General features: G+C 46.7%; 1 protein-coding gene across 1 annotated transcript in view; it reads left to right on the plus strand.

Moving 5' to 3' along the window:
• Positions 1-21,384, plus strand: part of LOC138487500 (uncharacterized) — a 664,822-nt gene that overhangs the window by 595,104 nt on the left and 48,334 nt on the right. Inside the window, exons 16-17 of the mRNA XM_069614007.1 lie at positions 4,393-4,525; positions 19,354-19,480. Coding sequence (XP_069470108.1) covers positions 4,393-4,525; positions 19,354-19,480 — 260 coding nt within the window. The remainder of the gene's footprint in view (positions 1-4,392; positions 4,526-19,353; positions 19,481-21,384) is intronic.

Genomic DNA, 21,384 nt, shown 5'->3' on the forward strand with positions numbered 1-21,384 from the left:
AGGACACATCACTGGGCCACATATCACAAATAATGCATATGGATGACAACAAGTAAGAGGCACAACCAGGGCACCATGGTGATGGCAAGCAATGCATGACTGAATAGGTTGGCAACTGTGGCAATGCGGCTAGTGTGACCATGCATAGCAATCAATATACAGCATGAATTTGAGACTAAACCTTGTCACACTACCACAGCACATCTGCCTCAGCATGCAGGATTACACCCTGCATCATCTAGTTAACCCCATCCTGTGTACCATACCTCTGTACAGTATACATTGCATGTAGGTGACTATTTTGTACACGGACAGGGACATGTGCATGCCCACACCAAATAGCAGCTGCCATGACCGTGCTCCCTGAAAGTGGCATTTCAGAGTGACACACACCTATTTGTATCTTCTTGCAGATGATGGAGGATATCCCTTGAGGCCGTGGCTACTTACCCCTGTGCGAAACCCGCAGAACAGCCATGAAGAGGAGTACAATCGTGTGCACACTCGTACCTGTGTTGTGATTGAGCAGACCTTTGGCCTGTTGAAGGTGCGGTTCCGCTGCCTAAGCAGGTCTGGTGGGGCACTCCTATATAGGCCCGAGAAGGTGGCAAAGATCACCATGGCCTGTGTCGTGCTGCACATGTGCGTCCGAAGGAATGTACCACTGCCACCTGACATTGACATGCATGGGCCGGGTGAGGATGAAGGGGATGGAGACGGAGGCGAAGGAGCCCCCCTGTCATTACGTGATGCACGGGATGGCCATGCTGTACGCCAAGCACTAATTGACAAATACTTTTGAAACGCAGGGACAATGAAAGTAATGTGTCTGCGACAAACTGGCTGAATGTGGACATGCACACTTGTTTTGTTAGAACTGCCCACTGTACACCATCACACAATAAATGTACATGTACAAAAAGAAGTATGTCCAGCCAATGATTTGCTTGCACACAACGGTGTATTTTCAACAGACGTGATATTGTGAACATAATCCCCTCACAACCCCCAGTAAACTCCCTCACCCACCCCACAAACCCCAAATGTCCCCATATGTCAAACAAACAGTGGTCCCTTCACCAACGTACATTTTCAATATGTCATTGCCTGTCCTGTTATTTCTTGGCAATTTTTGGATCCGGGGGTGCCATGGTCAAGCGCTGTGCACTCCTCTGCGTCAAACGCACAGGGCTCGATTGGGCCGAGGTGGAAGGGGTTGTTGCAGTGGAGGTGTCGATGGTCAGTCCCATGGCTGCCCCAAGGTTTGGGCGCTGAATTTGCGACAGATTCGCAAGCAGGGCCTGTGTAAGTGACCCCATACACTCCCTAAAGGCACATGTCGATGCCTCCACAGCAGCAGTATTGGCTGCGATGGCCGTGGCAATGTCCCTCATGGCGTCATTCTCAGTGGTTACTTGTTGCCGCATGAGTTCCAGCATGGACTCCTGTCGGGCCTCAACCCTTGCCAGGCTAGCCTCGAAAGAGTCGTTGGCTGCAGGAGTACTGGTGGCCAGGGTGGTGGCTGGCAGAGTGGTGGATGGCACCTGCGTGGGGCCCACGTCCATGGCACTGTCCTCCTCAAAGATGCCAATGTCAGAGTCTCCAAGGTCCGAGTCATGGAGGCACGATCGTCCATGCACTCAGACTCTGTAGGGGGGGAGGCTGGTAATGGAGCTTGTGGTGGGTGTGCCGGACATGTCACCCTCATTATCCACCTCTGTAGACACAACGTCCGCGGTGGCTGGGGGAGCATCAATGGAAACGCCTCCCACTGTTGTGGGTGGCTGCTGCTGTTCTGTGGCTGCAGGTGTCCCCTGCAGGGTTACTGCCTTGCGTGGCACACTGCCTGTTACTCTAGGAAGTTTCTTGGGCTGGGGGGTGGTGGTGGCCCTGGTCCCTTGGTGTGCAGTGGATGAACGTGCAACCCTGTCCTGCATTCCATCTTCCTCATTGGTGCTTGGGGGATAGAAGAGATGCAGGTCATCAGTGATGGTGTCAAATGGCAGCTATGATGTATTGCTGTGTGATATGTTCATACATTCAGGCATCATTTAATTTCTGGGGTGTGGCATTCTGTGTTCTGAGGGGGCATGTGGGCAATCAATGCATGGCTGTTGGCTTGGCATTGGTTTGGTGTCTGTGGTGAGTTCCATGGGCATGGTTGGGTCATGTTGCACCTCTGTTGGGATTGGCACTCAGCATGCGTGTGGTGCAGGGTGTGGCACACATTCTTGAATGGATATGTTGATGTAACCTTGGGACGTGCATTGCCTTGCCTAGTCTCAATTCCACATCACTTGTGCCACATCATGGTTTAGTCTACATGGATGTGATGGTTCACTCACCTTCCTCTGTGGATGATGCGGCGCCAACCTCCTGGTCTCCAATTCCCTCGATTGATTCAGGGTCTATGAAGGAACTTGCGGTCTCCTCCCATGCCGGCCCATTTCCCGTTCCTGCGCGATGATGTAATTTCCAGATCCGTTTTTTGCAAACACGGTAATACCGTGCCGGTATTACCGTGCCAGTATTTAGGGGTTGTTATGAGGCGGTTACGCAATGGGCGGGCCCCGCAATGCCAGTATAGGGGGGTTGGTTGCCCTTTACCGGCATTGCGGTATTGCCACTACCGGCATGGGGGGAACGTGTGTGCTCGCGCACTCGTAATCACTCGCTGTTAGCGGGTTCATACGAGCACGGACTCGCACGTTCCGGCATGCCGGTAATGAACCTGCTTTTACTGGGCAACTCGTAATGAGGGCCAATGAGTTATTGGAGGTCTTACATTCTAGTAACACAACCACACAGATCTCATTATTATTAAAATTGGACAGCCAACAATCGCCACTAAATGCCTTTTGCTTCCACAAGTGGAGTTAAGATGCAGCATGATTTACAGTTCTTCAAATGTATTGAAATTGTAAGCGACATGTAAAATCTTCCAACCATTGTATGGGAAAAGCTACTAATAACAATATCCATTAACTTTGATTGATAAGACATTTCTCTTTTGAAGCCACAAAATGCTGTCATCTTCTCCTGAATCTGAATCGCAAATACGCTATCTTTAGAAACCCCCTAGAAATTCCCCTCTTTAACCAATAGTCAGTGTCCAAACACCATGTGCAAAGGTATCCGCTCGTGTGGTATTCATGCCGTAGGTTGTGCACTATGAGCAATGGGGCATGCATCTCATCTATGTTTGTTAAAGTTTCATCGCCAAGGTTGGTTCATAGTATGTAATGTAGGATGCACCAAATGGGCATGCAAGCACTAAATAAGAGTTAAAACAAGCATATTCTAAATTAAGAAAATAGCTGGCATCAGACCGCTAAAGTGAATGGTTCCATGTCATTTTGACGACAGTAATTACTTCGAAAAGTAATTTTTTTTTAAATGGGGGGAATGCCACCCCTACCCCAAGCCCCTCACCACCCTCTTTTTACCCCTTAACTGACAACCCCTTATATTTTCAAAGTAATTCCTGTCGTGAAAACCACAGTATACCAAGTGAACCATTGGATACATTCCCACAAGCACAGAACCTCATGCTTGTAGATGCAATGTTCACAAACAACTTATGTTTAACTTGAGGATCAGAAATAGACACCTGCCAAAACATTTTGTAATCCAAATAAACTTTTAATTTGAGTCTTGATAAAGTGCGATTTGTACGAAACGAAGGCGATATATCCTTTGTCAACATGTAAACTATCACCTTATAAATGTTTCACCAATTTGGTCAACTCTTCCACATTATGCTCATCATAACGATGGCTATTACTTTGTACTGTTACGAAAAACATTGTTTCATTTAAATGCCACAGACATGTAACACTCACTAATGGATTCATTCGACAGATAAGGGTAATAAAATCCATGACAAAGAATTGCTTGATGCTGCTACTTTGATTTCTTCGCGAAGACAAACTCATTAAAATCTGATGTGGAAATTTGTCATGAATTTGGTGCACAATAATATCCTAAAGTTTAACTAAAAAATTTATATTGAAGTTTTGGCAAGTTCCCTTTCCCTCCTCTTCTACTTTTTTAGGGCGACTGACGGCAGTACATTGTACCTAACATCATATACCATGTCCCCTGTTTCCCTGTCTCGATAACATAGCGTAGTCTCAACTGATTTATTTTTTGTTCATTCTCATCCCCGCTCAAGATAATGTGCACCCACTATTAGTTAGATTGTGTATACATACAACATTTGATAAGTATGTTAAGTCGGCTTCTTTAAAGAAACATAGGGAGTAGCATGATCTTGTGAACTGTTTAAACCTGCCAATAGGTTTCAAATGGGCCGCACTGGTTTGACACTGAAGTTGGCCTTGTCCAATGCACCATGCTTCCTCTCACTGATTGAGGTCCTTTTTTCCACAGGGTGATGCAGAGTACATACTGTAACATGGACCAGAGTAACTTATCCCGGGTGTTTGGTCCGACGCTCATTGGTCACTCGACTCCTGAGCCCAGCTCCTTGATGATTATGCAGGACACTCCGCGGCAGGCCAGGGTACGTATGGGGTAAAGTGGCAGGAGTCTTTCTCTTCTAGCTCAGCACCACACACAACTACAGCCGCCAAAGCTGCCTCCCAAATCTGGGCCCATCTGGGTATAACCTAGATTTCAATTAGTAAATATAGTGGTGTAGGGCGCCCTAGAAGCTACAAAGCTTTCACCAGCACAACCATAGACAACAGCTGGTGAATAGTGAAATGAAGAGGCCATACAGACGTTCTGGTGTGACTCACACCATCGTGAAAAGTAGACCCAAGAAGCTACTGAATCTGAGACACTAACTCAGTGGGCCACAACTTATGCCATCAATCCCTTGTTATCCAGTGCAAAGTAGAGTGCAGATGTCCCCTGGTAACACAAGGACACCAGCTACGGCAAATAGTCAATGAAGTCTTGGTGGCAGCATTGTTTAATGCAGTTATCAGCTAACCATCTGTGGCCTACAGGAACAGGCTATCAGGCTCAGATGTAAAGGGGTGCACAGACTGGGGTACGTCTCATTTTGAGAGTTAGCATAAACATGTAATTGACTAGAGATGCGATGGTGATTTGCACTAGACATGCAGTGGTTTGTGTTGTCTGTGTTGACTTTGGCACCACCACCTGGAATGTTGCAGTCTGACCAAGTGTGTTGAATAAATGCTATGGAAGGATGTACACTGTCAGACAAGCTCTGGGTGCCTGTCTAAGGAAGGACCTTACCGTGTGATTAGAGGGTGTGTGCCGGGCAACTCGATTGATTGCCTGGTGCAACTGTTAGCTAATTGGTTTGTGAAGGTGTGTAAACAGTTGCTGGCACTGTATGTGAGTAAATTTAGGAGAGAAGTTCACAAAAGGAGCTCTTGGTATGCCAACTGTTATGGTATTGGGGGTTGTATACACCTCTGTGAGCTGCTGAATTCTTTCCCTGGCTGAGCAGTCCCAAAATGCCAAGAATGAGAAGACTTAGCACAACTCGTCAAAGGACTTCACAAATTCAACCACATCACCCTGACCCATATCGAACTGCAAAGGCTCCTGCTGTTAGCCTGTATCATCTTCAAAACTTGCTGCATCATCCACAAGGCTGTCGCCCTGAAGCCCCCAAGCTTCCTCACTGAGAAACTCGGCATCTCCGGAGGCCTACGAACCACTAGAAGTAAGGACATGGGCACATTTGAACTCCACCACTGCAGGAAGGAAAAAACAAAAAGACAGACCTTTGCTGTCTATGCCCCAAGACTTTGGAACCTCCTCCCAGTCAACATCAGACTTGTCCCCATCACTTCTACAGTTCAGGATAGAGCTCAAGACCCTCTGCTTCAAGGAATGGCTCCTCCCTAACACCTACATCCATACACGGTCCACTCCCCACCATAACTGAGACTGGTTGATCTGATCCCCACTGTGTTTTCCCCTGGTTATTTGTAGGTCCATTGCTGAGAATAGCCCTCCCTCTCCTGTTGTTAGATCACCACTCTTGTTTCACTGCTCAGAACCCTTGTTCTTCCCCCTATGATTGTTAAGCTCTGTTGCTTCCTCAAGCTAGGTCGGCACTCAATACATGCCCTAACAATAAAAAGGATACTACAGCATATACTCTAAAGAATCATTGGTGATGGCATCCTTCAGCACACGTGTATGGACTTGAGGATGTGCCTAACTAGTTTTATTTTGCATTTATTGAACTTGTAAGGCACTTTTGCCAAAGTGCTGTACAAACAGGGATACAGTGCAAAATCATGAAATAAAAGGAGAAAATAAATAATAAGGAGAAACAAAATAGCAACTGAAAGTTAGAGCTGAGCATCTGAAGTTTACGATGAGAACGGAAAAGAGAAAGCATGGGGGACAGATGTGCATCAAGGGGAAAAGAGTTCCAGAGTTAAGGGGCTAACAAGGAGTAGGTAAGGAAATGAGATTTAGCACAGGGAGGCTTTGGGACAGACAGTAAAAATTGATTGGCAGATGGGAGGGGTCTGTCAGGGGTATGAAATGAGAGCAGAGAGGAAAGATGAGGTGGAGCTAGAACATGTGTGCCTTTTTATACAGTGGTAAGAAAATGAGAGGAAGCTATTATCAAGAGTTAGCCAAGAGAGTGACCGAAGCAAGGAGGAATGGGAGGAGCGAGGAGGCAATAGGAAAATGGTACGGATGGCAGAATGGAAAATAGACCACAGGGGAGCGAGATGGTAAGACCAATGAGAAAGAAGGAACAATAGTCAAGGCAGGAGAAAACGAGAGTAGAGACTTAAGTCACATGAAAGGTACGAAAAGGGCAGTCTTCGCGTATGTCGTAGAGTTGAAATCGGCAAGACTTAGCAATAGAGAGTGGTGTCAAAGATAATGCCCAGGTTGCGGATGGAATGACTGATGGAGAGAGAGGATGGGGGAAGCGAATGGTGTGAGGGGGGGATGGGTGGAGGGATGGAGGAAGAAGGGGGAAAAGAGAATTTCAGTTTTTGCTGCATTGAGAAAGAGAAAATGGGCATTCATTGAGGCAGGCGGCTGGACAGCAAGAAGACAGGTAGAAATAGTACAGCTGAGGACATGCGAGAAAGATGAGTAGGACTCAAAGATGTGGAAATCATCAGCACAGAAATGGCATGACAACCCGAATGAAGATGTAGCAGGTGATCTTCCAGCACACCTTATAGGGAGACAGGTGTAAGCGGGCACGGATTGGAGTTGTTTGTTCATCTGATAATTGTTTGCACTGAACTGTATGCAATAAATCTGCCCGCATTCAAACAATTACCAGACGCAGAAACAACCCCAATCGCTGTTCACATTAAACCAAAATACACCCGTCCCACCCCATCTCCCCTACTTACTTGCTAGCCTCCACGTCCCCTGAACCACTGTGGCATCCGATCAGATACCGCAGAGTCCCCTTTTCTTCTTTTTCCTTTTTTGTTGAGGAAGTGGGGACAATCCCACAGCACCCCAAGGCCAGAAAAACAAAATATGGCGAGCGGGGGACATGTTCGGTATGTTTTAATAATTGATTGAATGGTACTGGCCGAAATTCGGTCAAATGTACTATTCAATCGATTGTAAGCAATCAATTTGGCTAATACCGGTGGGCACACAATAGACAACTTAACCCTTCCTTCACTTGTAACTTGACCTGCTTTACCTGTCTCCGAACCCCACTCTCCTGGGTTCAAGATCACCCTGGTGTACCTCGCTAGGAAAGTGATAAGGCTAGGGAAGATCAAGAGGTTGGGGCAGGCAGGTTCCCCAAATACCCCTAAGGCGGAAACACAATGTTAGAGCAACTGGAGCACAAAAGGAAAGGGGGTTTTTTTGTTGTAAAAAGCTCACTTATATACTTTTCATGTTCACCAGCAGGGTTTTGTGGTGTTTTGTATAAAAGGAACAAACGCAAGACACTATATACAGAGTCCTTTAAATATTAAACATATAAGAGTATTTTTTTATAATGACCTTACTTGCAAGACAACCTGGCAAGTGTTGTCATGGTCCTTGCTGCTGCTCTCGGTTTCTTCTCTCTCCCTGCCCTCTTCAATGGTGGCTCTCATAGCACTAGGCAGCAGCAGCCACAGTGCGGGGGACCCCCAAAGTCTTTGTAGAGCTGGCAGTAGGCGGTGGTAGCCAGCAGCGGCAACAGCAATAGTGTGTGGGCCCCAAAGTCTTTATATAGACTGGGCTGCATGTCAGATACAGCCCAGCACTCTGAGGCAACATGGGGGCCCTACAATACTTGCTCCACCTGGGCCATATATGCCAGGTGTGGCCCAGGGAGCTCAGGTGAGCCACCTGAAAGAGGATGGCCTGTTTCTTATATTCAGCCCCAGGAGGAGTAGAAACACATCTTGGGCGCTCCCCTTATATGGGGAGCGCCAGTCATTAAAGATGATGGAGCCCAGGTGATGTGATGCCACATGATGGGTGGCAATGCTTACAGGCCCTCCCCTGCTTATCAGGAATGGGCCACGGCGGTGTCAGGGTGCAGACCACCTGAAACCCTGTTGAAGGGTACAACAACTGTCAACCAGCACTGCGCTCGCACTGCCAGTGACAGTTGTTTTCCATTTTAAGAGTAAAGGGACCCTCGCGTGCATGAGGGTCCCTTACTCTATTTTTTTTTCTCTTGATCTCCAGCTCGGCTCTCGCGCCGGGGATCCAATTATTGTTTTTCTCCCCTCATTTTCGGGATCCCTGGCACAGCTTCACTGGCCAGCGATCCCTGCCTCATTCCCCCATTCAGGGGTTATAAAGAGTTAAGAGAAGAGAGTGGAGGTGTGTAAAGAGAGAAAAGAAGGTGAGGAGGGCAGGTCAAACTATTCCCCCCCCCCGCCCGTCCTGGAAGACACCTCAACCGGAAGAAGCACCAGAGACAATATGGCCGCTGATCGTACGAGCTCGCACCAACCCCCACTGCACTCACGATGGACAAGTACCATGAGAAGTACCCCTTCAGACGACCCCATAACCCAGGAGCAGTACGAGCATTACTAGCATTACTCCGAGTGGATGAAGACGCGCAAGACGGCACCAGAGACAGCTATATGGACAGAATCGACTAAAACACTGAGAAACCATGCCTCAAGTCGTTAGAGATCACATGACCCAGCAGCGTTAGACATGAACGTGCCATCTGCACATTCGGGACACCCAAACACACGAACACATGCAAACAGTTCTATGAGATAGAGGACGGTGACATGCACATACTGTCTGCAATTTTGTTATTTTGCCACTAGCTTATCGCAGCAACGCAGAAACCGCCAGAAGCAAGAAGATCAGGTGTACATGCTTGCAGATGCTTACATGCAAACAACCCCATGGAATGGCAGGAGCACTCAGGGGACCTGACAGAGCCATAACGTGCTAACCTATAGATGCTATACGGAAGACACTCACAGGAGAAACCAGACCATGGCTTAGGAAATCCTAGTAGGCCACAGCCGTCTCAGAAAACATGAAGTCACGCTGAGTGCTTTGCAAGCAGAGCTAACGCGGTGGGGAATGAAGCCACTGCCAAGGATGCACTGTTGCAAAGTGACATTCTTTACCCTGAACCGAAGTAACACCGGCAGCAGAGAAGCATAATCCCTCTTAAATGCAGAATAATTCAGAACTCCAGAGCTCACAAACACGGTCTCTCAGCACGTGACACAGCCGAGCTGAGAGTGAGCCAAGAACGGGTGGCTGAGAAGCGCAACCATCTCGTAGACCAGACAACCATCGCAACAAAATTTGATACGCGCAAACTACAGTTATGTGATGGGAAAGGAGCTCTCACACAGCAATAATGGCCTACACACGGTTACATCACAGACATATAGTTGCACATAGCACCGTGAACAGGTGCAGTCCGAGCTGGGAATTGATTTTGTCCCAGGCCTGGGGTCTCACTGCTCAGCCAATCACAGTTTATGGCCCTAGGGGTGGGTAGCTGGAGCCACCGACCAATCAGTGTGTCCACATACTGTAACAATTAGAAAGTAGCAGTTTTCGGGGATGGACCAGGCCTGACACCTGACATAGCCATGTCCAATCCACTAACCTCTACAAGGGCTACTATAGGGGAACTACCACTCATTACCCAATCCCGAGTGAAGATAGGTTTTTGGAGAAGGGCCTAGTGGGTGACGCACTTGTGACGTAATATGCTATCAAAACTGGTCTGTGAGCCAGAGTTTGTCAAGGAGCGCCTGGATTTGCCTCTGAGCATCTGAACCCTGTTGGTTTGTTGGCTGTAATAAACATCAGTTGAACTTGCTACTTGTCTGGACTTGCATTCCTTTTGGGATTGGCAAGGAGTTATGCCTTCCATGAGTTTGGTGTCTGTGAACTCCTAGCAAACTGCCCTGCTTGTTTGGGAGTTCTCCCTAACAAGTTGGTAGCAGAGGCGATGGTTTGTGGCTTCAGCGGGGCCAGAAGCTGCCTCCTTTGCCGCCGGACTGAAAGTCTGTGGGACCTTCACGGGAATTGCAAGAAAGCCGGAACATCGCTAACCTGAGAAAGGCCGTCGGGAGCCGTTTGAAAATGATCCCGCCCGCGATCGGTGAAGAGTCCATGGCAGACCAGAAGGGCGAGGTGAGCGGTTGATGGGGGGGGGGGAGGGGGCAGCGGTTGAGCGCCGTCAACAAGCATGGAATGTAAGTATTGGTCCAGGCAAATAGCAAAGGAAAGTGTGAGTGTGGATATTATATGTGCGGGAGGCAGAAGGTACTGGAGCAGAGGTAGAAGTCCCTTTCCTATGTCTAGGGAGTGTTTAGTCTTCCAGGTAAAAGGTTCCGGTGGTGAACGGGAACTATAGACTTGATAGGCTTGGACTATAGAAGTATATAAATAAGGTATTCCTGTGAATTGGGCGTTTTAGCTTGAAGCGTTGATGTCGGTATGCCTGTGAGGGTTAGCTGGAGCTATCCTAGATTGCGGAAGGTGCACTATCTGGTTAAGTTTCCTGGAGAGAGGCGTTTCACACGTTAAGCAACACAACAGGTGCAGTTAGTCACACGAAATCGAAGTATTCCCTGCCCTGCAGAGGCAGAAAGACAGATGTGGGGTTTTCTGAGGTTTTGTGGTGTTTTCTGTGGGATTGAAGCAATAGGTCATTGTTTTCTGTGTGTAGAACTTGTCTACCTACCTATTCTAACTTTAGCTCGGTGACGTCACCCATAGGTTGGTGCATAGGACGGAGTGTTGTGACGGTGAGGAGTTAGCATTGTGGACTTGGGTTGGTAGAGAGGTGATAGAGTGGCGGTGGATTGGGGTGGAGTGGAGTGCCAGAGAACCGCAGAGCTGGTGAAGGAGGGGCTGTACTTGGAGTACGCTGTGCAAGGTGATAACCATTGCACTGTAACTTTCTCTATCTGACTGCGGATTATCGAAACCCTTGCTTAGAGGTCAGGTAAAATATAATGTACCCAATGTAAAACGGGATGGTGGGGGGGGAGTAACGCCAATACAACATATGTGCAAGACCATGCCACCTTATAAGAATAAAATAGTAAAATATAGTATACAGTGGTCAAGGGGCACTGAGGGGAAAAAGCCTGAACCCATGGCCGCCTGCCCGCAGTTTCTCCAAGGACGTGCTGCAATCGCTACTGACCCACTTACAGAGTTCATACAAGGGGAAGAAATTAGCAAACCGCATGGCCATATTCGAGCTTTGGCGCATGTTCCAAAAGGGGCTGGGGGAACGGTATGGATGATGAACCAGCAGGAGGCAAAGTAGGAGGGTTCTGACCCCTCCGCACCTCCGCCAGCCCCGCCTAGTGTAATATCCGATGACATAGATGATGAGCAGGGAATGGATCAACTGAGGGAACTAAGGGCAGCCGAGTATTCAAACCCAACGTATAGACCACCACTATATACCAAAGATGAACAACATTGAGGTACAGGGCATGCCGCCAGCAGCACCGACCCAAACAAGGATTGCCTGTGGCATGCAAAAAACTGAGTTCAAGGGAATAGGGCTGGAAGAATGGATAGCCTGCACAGATACTCATGAAATTAAATGTAACGACAACAGGAGCAACCAAAGGAATAGAGAGCTTGGAATTGGGACAAGGAAGTCAAGACGGGGCAGCTCAGGAGGAGAGGAGCAGCAGCAACAGTGGGACAGAGAAGCAAGGCGAGCATGTGAGGACAGGGAACAGAGAAGGGAAGAGCAATTGGAACAGGAAGAGTGGGAGCACAGAAGGGAGAAAGAGTTGGGGATAATGGAAAGGGAGCGAAACGAGATGATAGAAAGGGAAAGGAAGGAAAAGGAGAGGGAGGAATGGGAGAAAAAGGGGATGGATTTGGAAGAGGCAGAGATGGTACAGGGTAGTAGGAACATGTCACAGCAGGAAACACGTAGGTGTGAGGAGAGAAGGCTAAGGAAGCTATAGTTAGAAAGACTGGCTAGGGAACGAGCACGGGAGGACGAGGATGCACAAGCACTAAGGGTGGTAAGTGAACAGATTGCACTGGAGTTGGACAGGAAAAGAATGGATGAGGCGAGGAGGAAAGAACCAGACCGCATGCCTTTACATAGGGAAGGTTCGGCAGGAACTGGCAGCGCACACCTGGGGGTGCGTGAAGAGGAGAACAAATGCAAGTTGACAGAGATTTATCCAGAGCAGGTCAGCACAAAAATATTGTTTGGGCACCAAAGAAAAAGTGATCTTTTAAAAATAAAAAAAAATGAGGGTCAGATTTTTTAAAAGTATCTGGGGACACCTTTTGTGTCGAAGGCTGCCCTTGAAAGCACCCTGTACCATTGTTCAAATCTACCAGCTGAATTGTGGTCCAGCCCGTTTGCGGGGTGGGGTCACCCAATTGAACTATTGCCCATCCCATGTTTGAGAGAGTATAAGTCTCAGGCAGGTGTGTTTGATCATCTGACCGCACCTGCGCTCTACTCCTTTGGAAAGACACATGGCTGTGTTAACTTGCTTAGCCTCCATCTCCCAGCTGACCAATGACGCAAGGTCACTGACTGTTGTCCCAGTGGTAACACTTTACATATTTTGTAATACAGGTTAACATTCTGAGAATGCAGAAGCGGTGGGAGGATTAAAGTGCACATCGGGGAGTTCAGCCTCTTGGATTACATATTCAAGGGTTTATTTTCAATTATGGCCATTGGGTTCCTCCGTGACACTGTCAACTTCTTTGTGGATGCTAGTGCTTCTGACTTGCAGGTCGTCCTCCCATGTGTCATGCTTGTTGCTCCTTTGAGTCGTCTGGATGCTAAGTGTACCATGGGTTTGAGCTCCTTCGTGACAAAGGTCACAAGCATGACCAGCCCGATCGCAATATGTTATTCAAACTTCCTGCTCTCAGGCAGTTGCTAGTCTTTCATATCTAACACAGTGTGAACTTGTCCCTGGGTCCTTGAGTCATGATATGTTCTTCATCAGGGGCCGTATTGAACCAGAAATGGTGGTCTTTTAAGGTCCCCCACCCCGTCCTTTGAGGTCCCCCACCCCTTCTATTGCACTTTTGGTTGACTCTGCTCCCTCTGCAATCCATTCTTTCTTGCCTAGTCTCTAACGCTAGACTGGATCTCTGCTTGAGGGTCTGCTCATATGTACCCTATAGCTGTTTGCCCCTTATGCTGTACCCTACTTCACCTGTTATTCTTTCTGGGAAAGCTTTTGCGAACTTTGGCAGCTCACCTAAATTGACTCTTGCATGTATTTACTTGGACAAGGACATTTTCTCTAGGTCCCTTTTGGGGTCCTCGAATTAGTAGGACTCGTTGCTATCTTTAGAAGGGACCAACAATTTTATATTTATTTCTGATTGATAGATTTCTCTTTGCCATTGAGTAATTTGTTTGCTATACAGGTTTTGTGTTATGCTGGAACTTGTTTTAAACCAGCGCAGTGTGATCATGTTTCTGGTTACCTTACTCAATGACTGTCATGGTCTGCCATTGTTTTTAACCCTTTACCCTCCCTTCTGTACTAGTTGTGTAGAATTGTTCAGTTGTTAGTATTGTTCTGTTACGCTAGGTATGGGGTGAGAAAAGGACACAGGCCTTCTCATGTATTGGCTACAATTTCTTGAAATACCTGTTTCTAGGAATCCCTTTTCACTGCCGTCATTTTTATAAGTTGCGGGGTATTTTGCCACCGGTTAATTATTCTGATGCTGACTTTAGGGATGGGAAATATCTTATCTAAGTCCCTTTTACAGTTTTTCAAATATACGCGCTAGCTCATGTATGTTGCCTAGAACCTATTTAAAATGAATGTTGCTTCTGATTAATACCATAATAAAGAGTGTTTATAATTAATATAAGTGTAGTGTCCTCTCTGGTGTAATTGTTTGGACCCTACTTTCTGTAATGCATTACAAAAAAGTAACCTTTGATTCCAAGTCTAAGTGAAATGCATTCTGTGAACACACATGAGCATTAGACTTCAAGCTTAAAGAGGGGCCCATTTCTCTGAGCACAATGTGTGTTCGATGGAGCGATGGAAAGACAGCTTGTTTGTGTTCAGATGAAGCTTGTTTTGCATTCTTCGCGAACAAAGTCTGTCGGCTTCTCATGAGAATCCAGAGATTATTTACAAATTCAGTGGAGTCCAGTAGCTGCAACGGCTGCGCAGCTGTGGGATTCTAATGACTTTAGACCTCTCTGGAAAAATACTGGATTACATTTGGATGGCAAGACATCACACAGACTGGGAAAGAGCAAGTCACTTCACTTCTTGACTTCTTACTTTGAACTCCGGCTGGGCTGACTGAAGCAGATGTTTCCGTTAGCCTGTTCCCGTTGGCGAAGGATTCTCGCTCCCACCCGGGTCATTCCCAGTGAAGACTTTGCAGAGATGAAGAATTTTAGAGAAACGCTAATGTTGATGTATTTCTGTATCATTTCTATCTGTCTTTTACTGTGATAACCTTTAATTGTGATAATAAAGATCCCTTGAGAGAGGTCTATTTCAAACTTTACATAAGTGTGAATGCATTATTTGCAGTCCACGACAAAGCACATGGCCTTCCAGCCTTATTTAAGTGCAGAGAGGAACCTCTTAAGTTAAGAAAGATATCTTTAAACTACTGAGAAAACAGGAAGGCAAAACACGTTCCTAGCTGCCTGCCTGCCAACCCCCCTACCGAGCCCCCACCTGGGGAATGTCTGATCACTCTGCTGTGTTAGCAGTTAAGTGGTGTGGTCTAACTTGGTGGACCTCATGTTTCCCTCCTTAGGATAAATCTTTTCACATCCCTAAACAGAGGGCTGTTGAAACATCTCCCTAACAACGGCCATAAATCATGACAACTCTGACTCGCTCAACGTCTATTTAAATATGCTCAGTCTTGCCCTGGCCAATAAGGTGCAAACCAGGAACCTGTACAGGCCGCCAATCAGAGGAGGTACTGAATTGTTGCACCCTCCTATTCATCCCTTCCAGGAGGGGCGTGTCAGTGCTTGCTGGGACACAGACATACACCACTTAGGACAGGGCGGCTGGCATAGACACAGGCTATAATGTGGCCATGATCTAGATGTCAGTTAGATCAGACAAATTTACATTATTGTCATTTACCGACTGTCTAAAAGAGGTCTTCAACTGGATGAATGCCAACAACCTGAAAAGCAACCCAGGAAAAACAGACATCATGATCGTATACAAAGACCAAGAGAAGGAAACTGCCATCCCGTGGCCAACGGAAATGGGATTTGCACCATCACCATCTAAGGTAGTAAAAAATCTGGGAGTCCTGATGGACAACACCCTAACCTTAGGACCGCAAATAAATGCAACATTCAAGAAATGCTTCTTCCTCCTCCACACGGCAAGAAAAATACTACCTTTACTCTCCTTCACACACAAAACACTCACTATTGTCGGCCTCATCATGTCAAGTATCGACTATGCAAACAGCCTCTACCTCAGTGTACCGGAATACCTACTGAAGAAGCTACAGCGGATCCAAAACACAGCAGCCAGACTACTCCTAAAACTATCCAGAAGAGACCACATCACCCCGGCCCTAAAAACAATACACTGGCTCCCAGTAAAACACTATCACCTTCAAAGCAATGTACATAACGCACAGGGCAATCTGCGGACAAAGAGCAGAATTCCTACAAAAGAAAATAATCTACAAGCCAACGAGACCGCTCAGGTCAACCAACGATATCCGACGAATTAAAACCTTACATCAAGAAAAAACTCTGAGGCACCGCCTTCGACCACTTAGCGACGAAAACCTGGAACAACATCCCAAAAATAATAAGGAACACCAAAGATCACCTTAAATTCAGAAAATTACTAAAAACCTGGCTCTTCAACACCAGAGACTAAAACCGAAACAACAGTAAGACAAATGACTCAACAGGAAAGGACATTTACAAGCCCCTTGAACCGACAGAAGTACTCTGAGCACCAGTAGGGCTGACGCTGGACACAGCGGACCACCTGCGAGTCCCAGGGAGACAGAGGCAACAACCCCAGCCAATCCTTACCATCCCCCACCGCCTGTACAGCTACAATTAGGTACCACGGGGTTGTGGAACGGACGAGATACCACCAATCACCACACAATCTGAAGTATGGACACTAGCAGGTGCGCTGGTCATGTGGATGGGGGTGAGGAGCATGCGAAGTTATTGAGGGAGCAGACGGAGGGGACAGCCAAATGCTCAAGGGGCTTCGAATGCAAAACGGGCACCTTCTGAGGCACAGGGTGCGCAAGCACCCGTCGTGTATGATTACACGAGCCCAACTGGTCAATCCAGGGTAGAGATACCAACTAACCAATACCACTAACAATTTCCTTCTCTGCATACACCTCTCAAACTCCAAACCAAACACAACCACAAACCTCCAGCACAACAAACCGCACAAACTTCACTACACTGCAACAACAAAACAAAAACACACATAGACCCGCACATCAGCACACGACGTCTACCGGCCGCATACACCCCAGGCCCAGCGACGGAACCACCGGGCTGAGGCTGCCAACAGTACATCACTGCAATCTTGCACTTTTCCAGCCTTCACCCACTAACCCACCTCTCCCTCCCTCTTTCAGAGCCGCCAGAGTGCCAGGGGACCACTCCGGTGGTGATAGTGCGCGGTACAAATGTCCTTTAACATTAACATTATTGCTTGACAAAATCTCCAGCATTGCTACATACAGAAGAAATTACATTGTGAAAATGTTCTGAGTTTCTTTTTAAACAGAACTTGAAGCACTAGTTCTTGAAACACTTGTTAACTCTCCCTTTCTTGGTATGACTATACAAGAGCATACAAGTTAAAATGTTTCAATCACAAAATACTGTGGATTAGTTGGTTTCCAAATTTTCTAGTGTTTGTATTTGAATTAAATTGATCCAAACCCAATTCTGGAGAATGTCAGTGCTGGACTGCTCCTAGCTGGACCTGTTCGCTGCCTTTACAGGTGCATAATTTAGTTCCTCTAATGCGTGATTGGTTTATTTCATGGACTAGTACTAGCAAATTCTGCCCAAAGATGGTCGTCTCAGGCTGCATGGTGGCTTTTTACCAAACAGATTTACTTTTGTACTGCGTGCAGTGCGCCCTGTTTCGGACCATGCCCTGGTGGCAACATACTAGACCTGATGCTGCAACAGAACATGCATGTTCTGATCCAGGTGAGCTCAGTATGTATTTAAAGGGTTTATGAAAGTGGTATTGTGACATTAACGAATTGGAGCATGCCGTACTCTGTTCAAATCATCCCAGCAAGAGAGGAGGGGTTAGAATAGCTTATCCCGACTCTTTAGGGTCCTGTGATGAAAGAAATGGCTTTGACTGATGACTCCTATGAATCCACCAGTCCCGTGGTGTCAGAATTGGGGAATGAGGGGGCTGAAGCCCTCACAAACCGAGGAAGTTACGTCTGGAATGGAGCACTCTGCAATGATACTCAGCCCGGGCTGCAGATGGGTAATGGTCATAATGCAAGAGCCTATCAAATCTCTCACCTGGGAGAGCAGAATACGCCTAAACTATCCTTTACAGGGAGCAGCAATGAACGCCCAGTGCCAGAGACTAGAAGCCTGCCAAGCCCCCATATAAATACACCCCCATGATGAAGTCAAAGACTTAACTGCTCAAGATCAGCTTTTGGATGGTCCACGCCTCCCAATAATTAGCATCTCTTTGTGAAACAAAAACTTCGTAAATTGGGGTGGAAGGTGGTTCTGAAGGGGCAAGGGATGAAAGTAAACCATGTTCATCACAACATGCAAGCCTTTGAAACCTCATAAAACTGCCCAATGTGTGAATGCACCTATTCCAACGATCTATGTGTTAACTGCAGGCCACACATCCAGTTGCTGGTGAGATACTGATACATTTTCTTGCTACGCTCGGAACAGAAGCCGGCTGGCGTCATGTTGAAGAGGGGCTCTTTTTGATACCCAGTACTAGTAATTAATTAAGAGCAAGCTCTAAAGATTAATTAATTTTCCTTCATTTTTCTCAGCTCAGTTGGAAGCAGATAGACCACTTATGTGTTCAGAGGGTTAGAGGCCAGCGTGCATTAAGCAAAGGGACAATTGATAGGGCAGCATGCACGTATTAGGAGGTGTGTTGGGTAATCGCTCATGGCCCCACTCATGACACGGTTTTAAAAACTTTAATCCAGCCCCCACAAATGTTGAGGTTGGTCCAACCCCCTAACCAAGGACAACATTCCCATGAATTCCCATTTCAGCATGGGAAGGCGCGAAGAGAAGTCTTCATGTTCTTGTTCACCTGTACACTTCTAAAGTTGTACCATTGCAGTGATCTTCTCTTCCAAGAATCCCTTTTCCGCCCGTGAAACGTAGGAGAACCCAATGTGAGGCAGTGAGACACGATCACTAAAAGGGTGCTTGTCCTAGACGTGTGGGGTCAGGATAAATGTATCCGAGCAAAGCCCCTCTCCACCATATTCAGATTACAGATGTAGGTGCATACCATGGGTGGTTGGGACGAAGGTGCCCTTCTGAAAAGTGATGTTGGCCAAGGTGGAGTGTGGACCTCTGAAATGAGATGGTTGTAGACTTGACACCCCAAAGCTATGCTTTCACCATGAAATGCAAAGATAACGTTCAGCCAACCCGAAAAATGGGGTGCACATGGTTAACTCTAAAGGGGCGTAGCCACCAGTCCCTTTTAAGATGAGAACAAATGTATTTTCTACTCCTGCTCACAGTGTGTGTGTGCGAAAGTGGGAGCTGGTGAGCTGAGCGGGCCATGTAGAGTCTGCCTGGTAGGTTCATGACCTAAGTATTGACCACAGTGAATCCTAGTTCCCACTGATCCACCTGCATGAGCCGCTACCAGGAAAAAGAGGTGCATATCCTATGACTTGATCAGCCTCATTTCTTCTCAGGTTCTCTCCCGTCTGCTGTCTCTGCCAGGAAGCTTCTGGAACAAATTCCTGTCCGATGACCAGGAGAACATCACCTCCCGACTGATGGGTTTCAACAAAGAGTGCAATGCCATGTCTGCAGAAAAGGGTAAATGTCTTTAGTGTGTGTGGTGCAAGAGTGAAAGGGAGGGCTGGATACTCGAGACAGGATAGGATGTGGAAAATGTAAGACTGGTGAGGACAATGGTAAAAGAGCATGGGCAATGTAGCAGAATGGGGGACCTCCATGGTGACTGAGGGGCACAGAGAAAACCAAGGAGGCACGAGGAGAATGGTATGGAGGAGAAGCGCAGAAGACTGGGAAGGGAAGGGACCCTAAAAAAAGCCTGAGCTGTGCAGGGAAGAATGGATGAGGCAAGGAACCACTTAAATGAACAGATGGTCCGAATGGCCTAAAAGAGATGGAATGGAGAGTTTCTTAAGCAAAGGGAAGAATGGAGACGAGCAATGCTTAGATAGCAAATGGGGAGAATCCCAGGTAAGGATTGGTAGGAGAAAAGTAAGGAGATATGGGGGGGGGACTGTAATTCTGTGGCGAAAGGAGTAAAGCTAATAAAGCCAATTGATAAATACAAATCTGGGGTCACATGTTGAAGAAGCATATGTCCGTGAATAGGTGTAGAAGCCCAGGTAGTGACAGTCAAGAGACATGAAAAAGTGAAGTCCAGGAAGGGCTTGGTAGGAAATCAATTTCATGAAATGTTCCTTTCAATTTCTCTCCAATGTAAACAGAATGTCGAAATAGATTGGGTTGATCAGACTATGGTTCTGGCTTTCATGAGAATTCTAGAAGTTAAAAGCATTTCTTGGCATCTTGCCTTTTTAGCTTTAAGGGAAACCATAGAGACTTAAGGAACACAGAATTTTGGTGAGAGGTGGCACTTTAGATGTGGACCGGGAAGATCAGGGAGACGGCGGTTGCAGAAAGGAGCAGAGTCGGGGTGAAGAAGGTGGGGAGAGGCATGTGGTAGCAAGTACCTGCTGACAATCAGGGCTCACCTGGCAACCTCAAACTCGGAAAGCCGAGAACCAAAGTTGTTCTCCAGCAAATCATATTCAGTACTAGTGCATTGAACCAATTAAAATGAGCACAAGGGCTGCCCCTCTCCATTGCCTGCTGAGCATATTGAGCACAGTTTCTGCCACCATAGTTGGCTTTTGGAAAGAAGCTCGCTCCGACAGAAAGCCACTACAGATTTATCTGAGGAAGACAAATCCTGCATCCCTCCCAATTGAGTCCTCCCGTTCCCTTGGGAGCCTTCTCCTCCCAGGTGATGCTCCTGGCTAATAGCACCACCAGGGTCTGGATCAGGTAGCAGCTGCCTTCCCCTGGCCACCTGGGAGGAGACTTTAAGTAGGGCCTTTGTGAGGAATCCGCAGGATTCATCACATAGTGCAGTAACCTAAGGAAGCACCCTGAAGCATTTAGTGAGCTTCATTAGGTCACTGCACGATGACTGGGTTTCTAATAGCATAGGCAGTGTTTAATTTTATTTTAAACTTGAATTTGCTATTTGTATCGCACTGAATTTAGTTACATAAATCTGTTCATAAGTTATCAAATACATGTGTAAAATAGCCTCTTTTGGTTGAGTTCACAGTTGAGTTCACATCTCATAACACCAACATGTACTAAAATAACTCAACAAGTTTTGTTTTATCTGAACTCTTTCGGCAGAAGAATACAATCTGTGGACCTATGACATTTGTAGACAATTGTGTGTGGCACCGTCGTACGCAGATGAAAATAGCTCTTTACATGCTAGGAAATCTGTTTTAATATCTTTCAAGGACCATGAACTAATTTGGAGTGTCATAATGGCCTACAGTTCTTCGACTGCTGAATAAGATGATGTGCAGAACTCAAAATGAGCTCACCTATTGCATATTGCATGATATCTCACCTATTATTATATCAACATAAAAATAACTAAGACATTAAACTGTTATTTCATAGAATGTCAATGGTTTTTGGTAACTAAAGTATGAGGA

Source organism: Ambystoma mexicanum, chromosome 9 (assembly GCF_040938575.1).
Source record: "Ambystoma mexicanum isolate Mex_15411 chromosome 9, UKY_AmexF1_1, whole genome shotgun sequence".
Taxonomy (NCBI): domain Eukaryota; kingdom Metazoa; phylum Chordata; class Amphibia; order Caudata; family Ambystomatidae; genus Ambystoma; species Ambystoma mexicanum.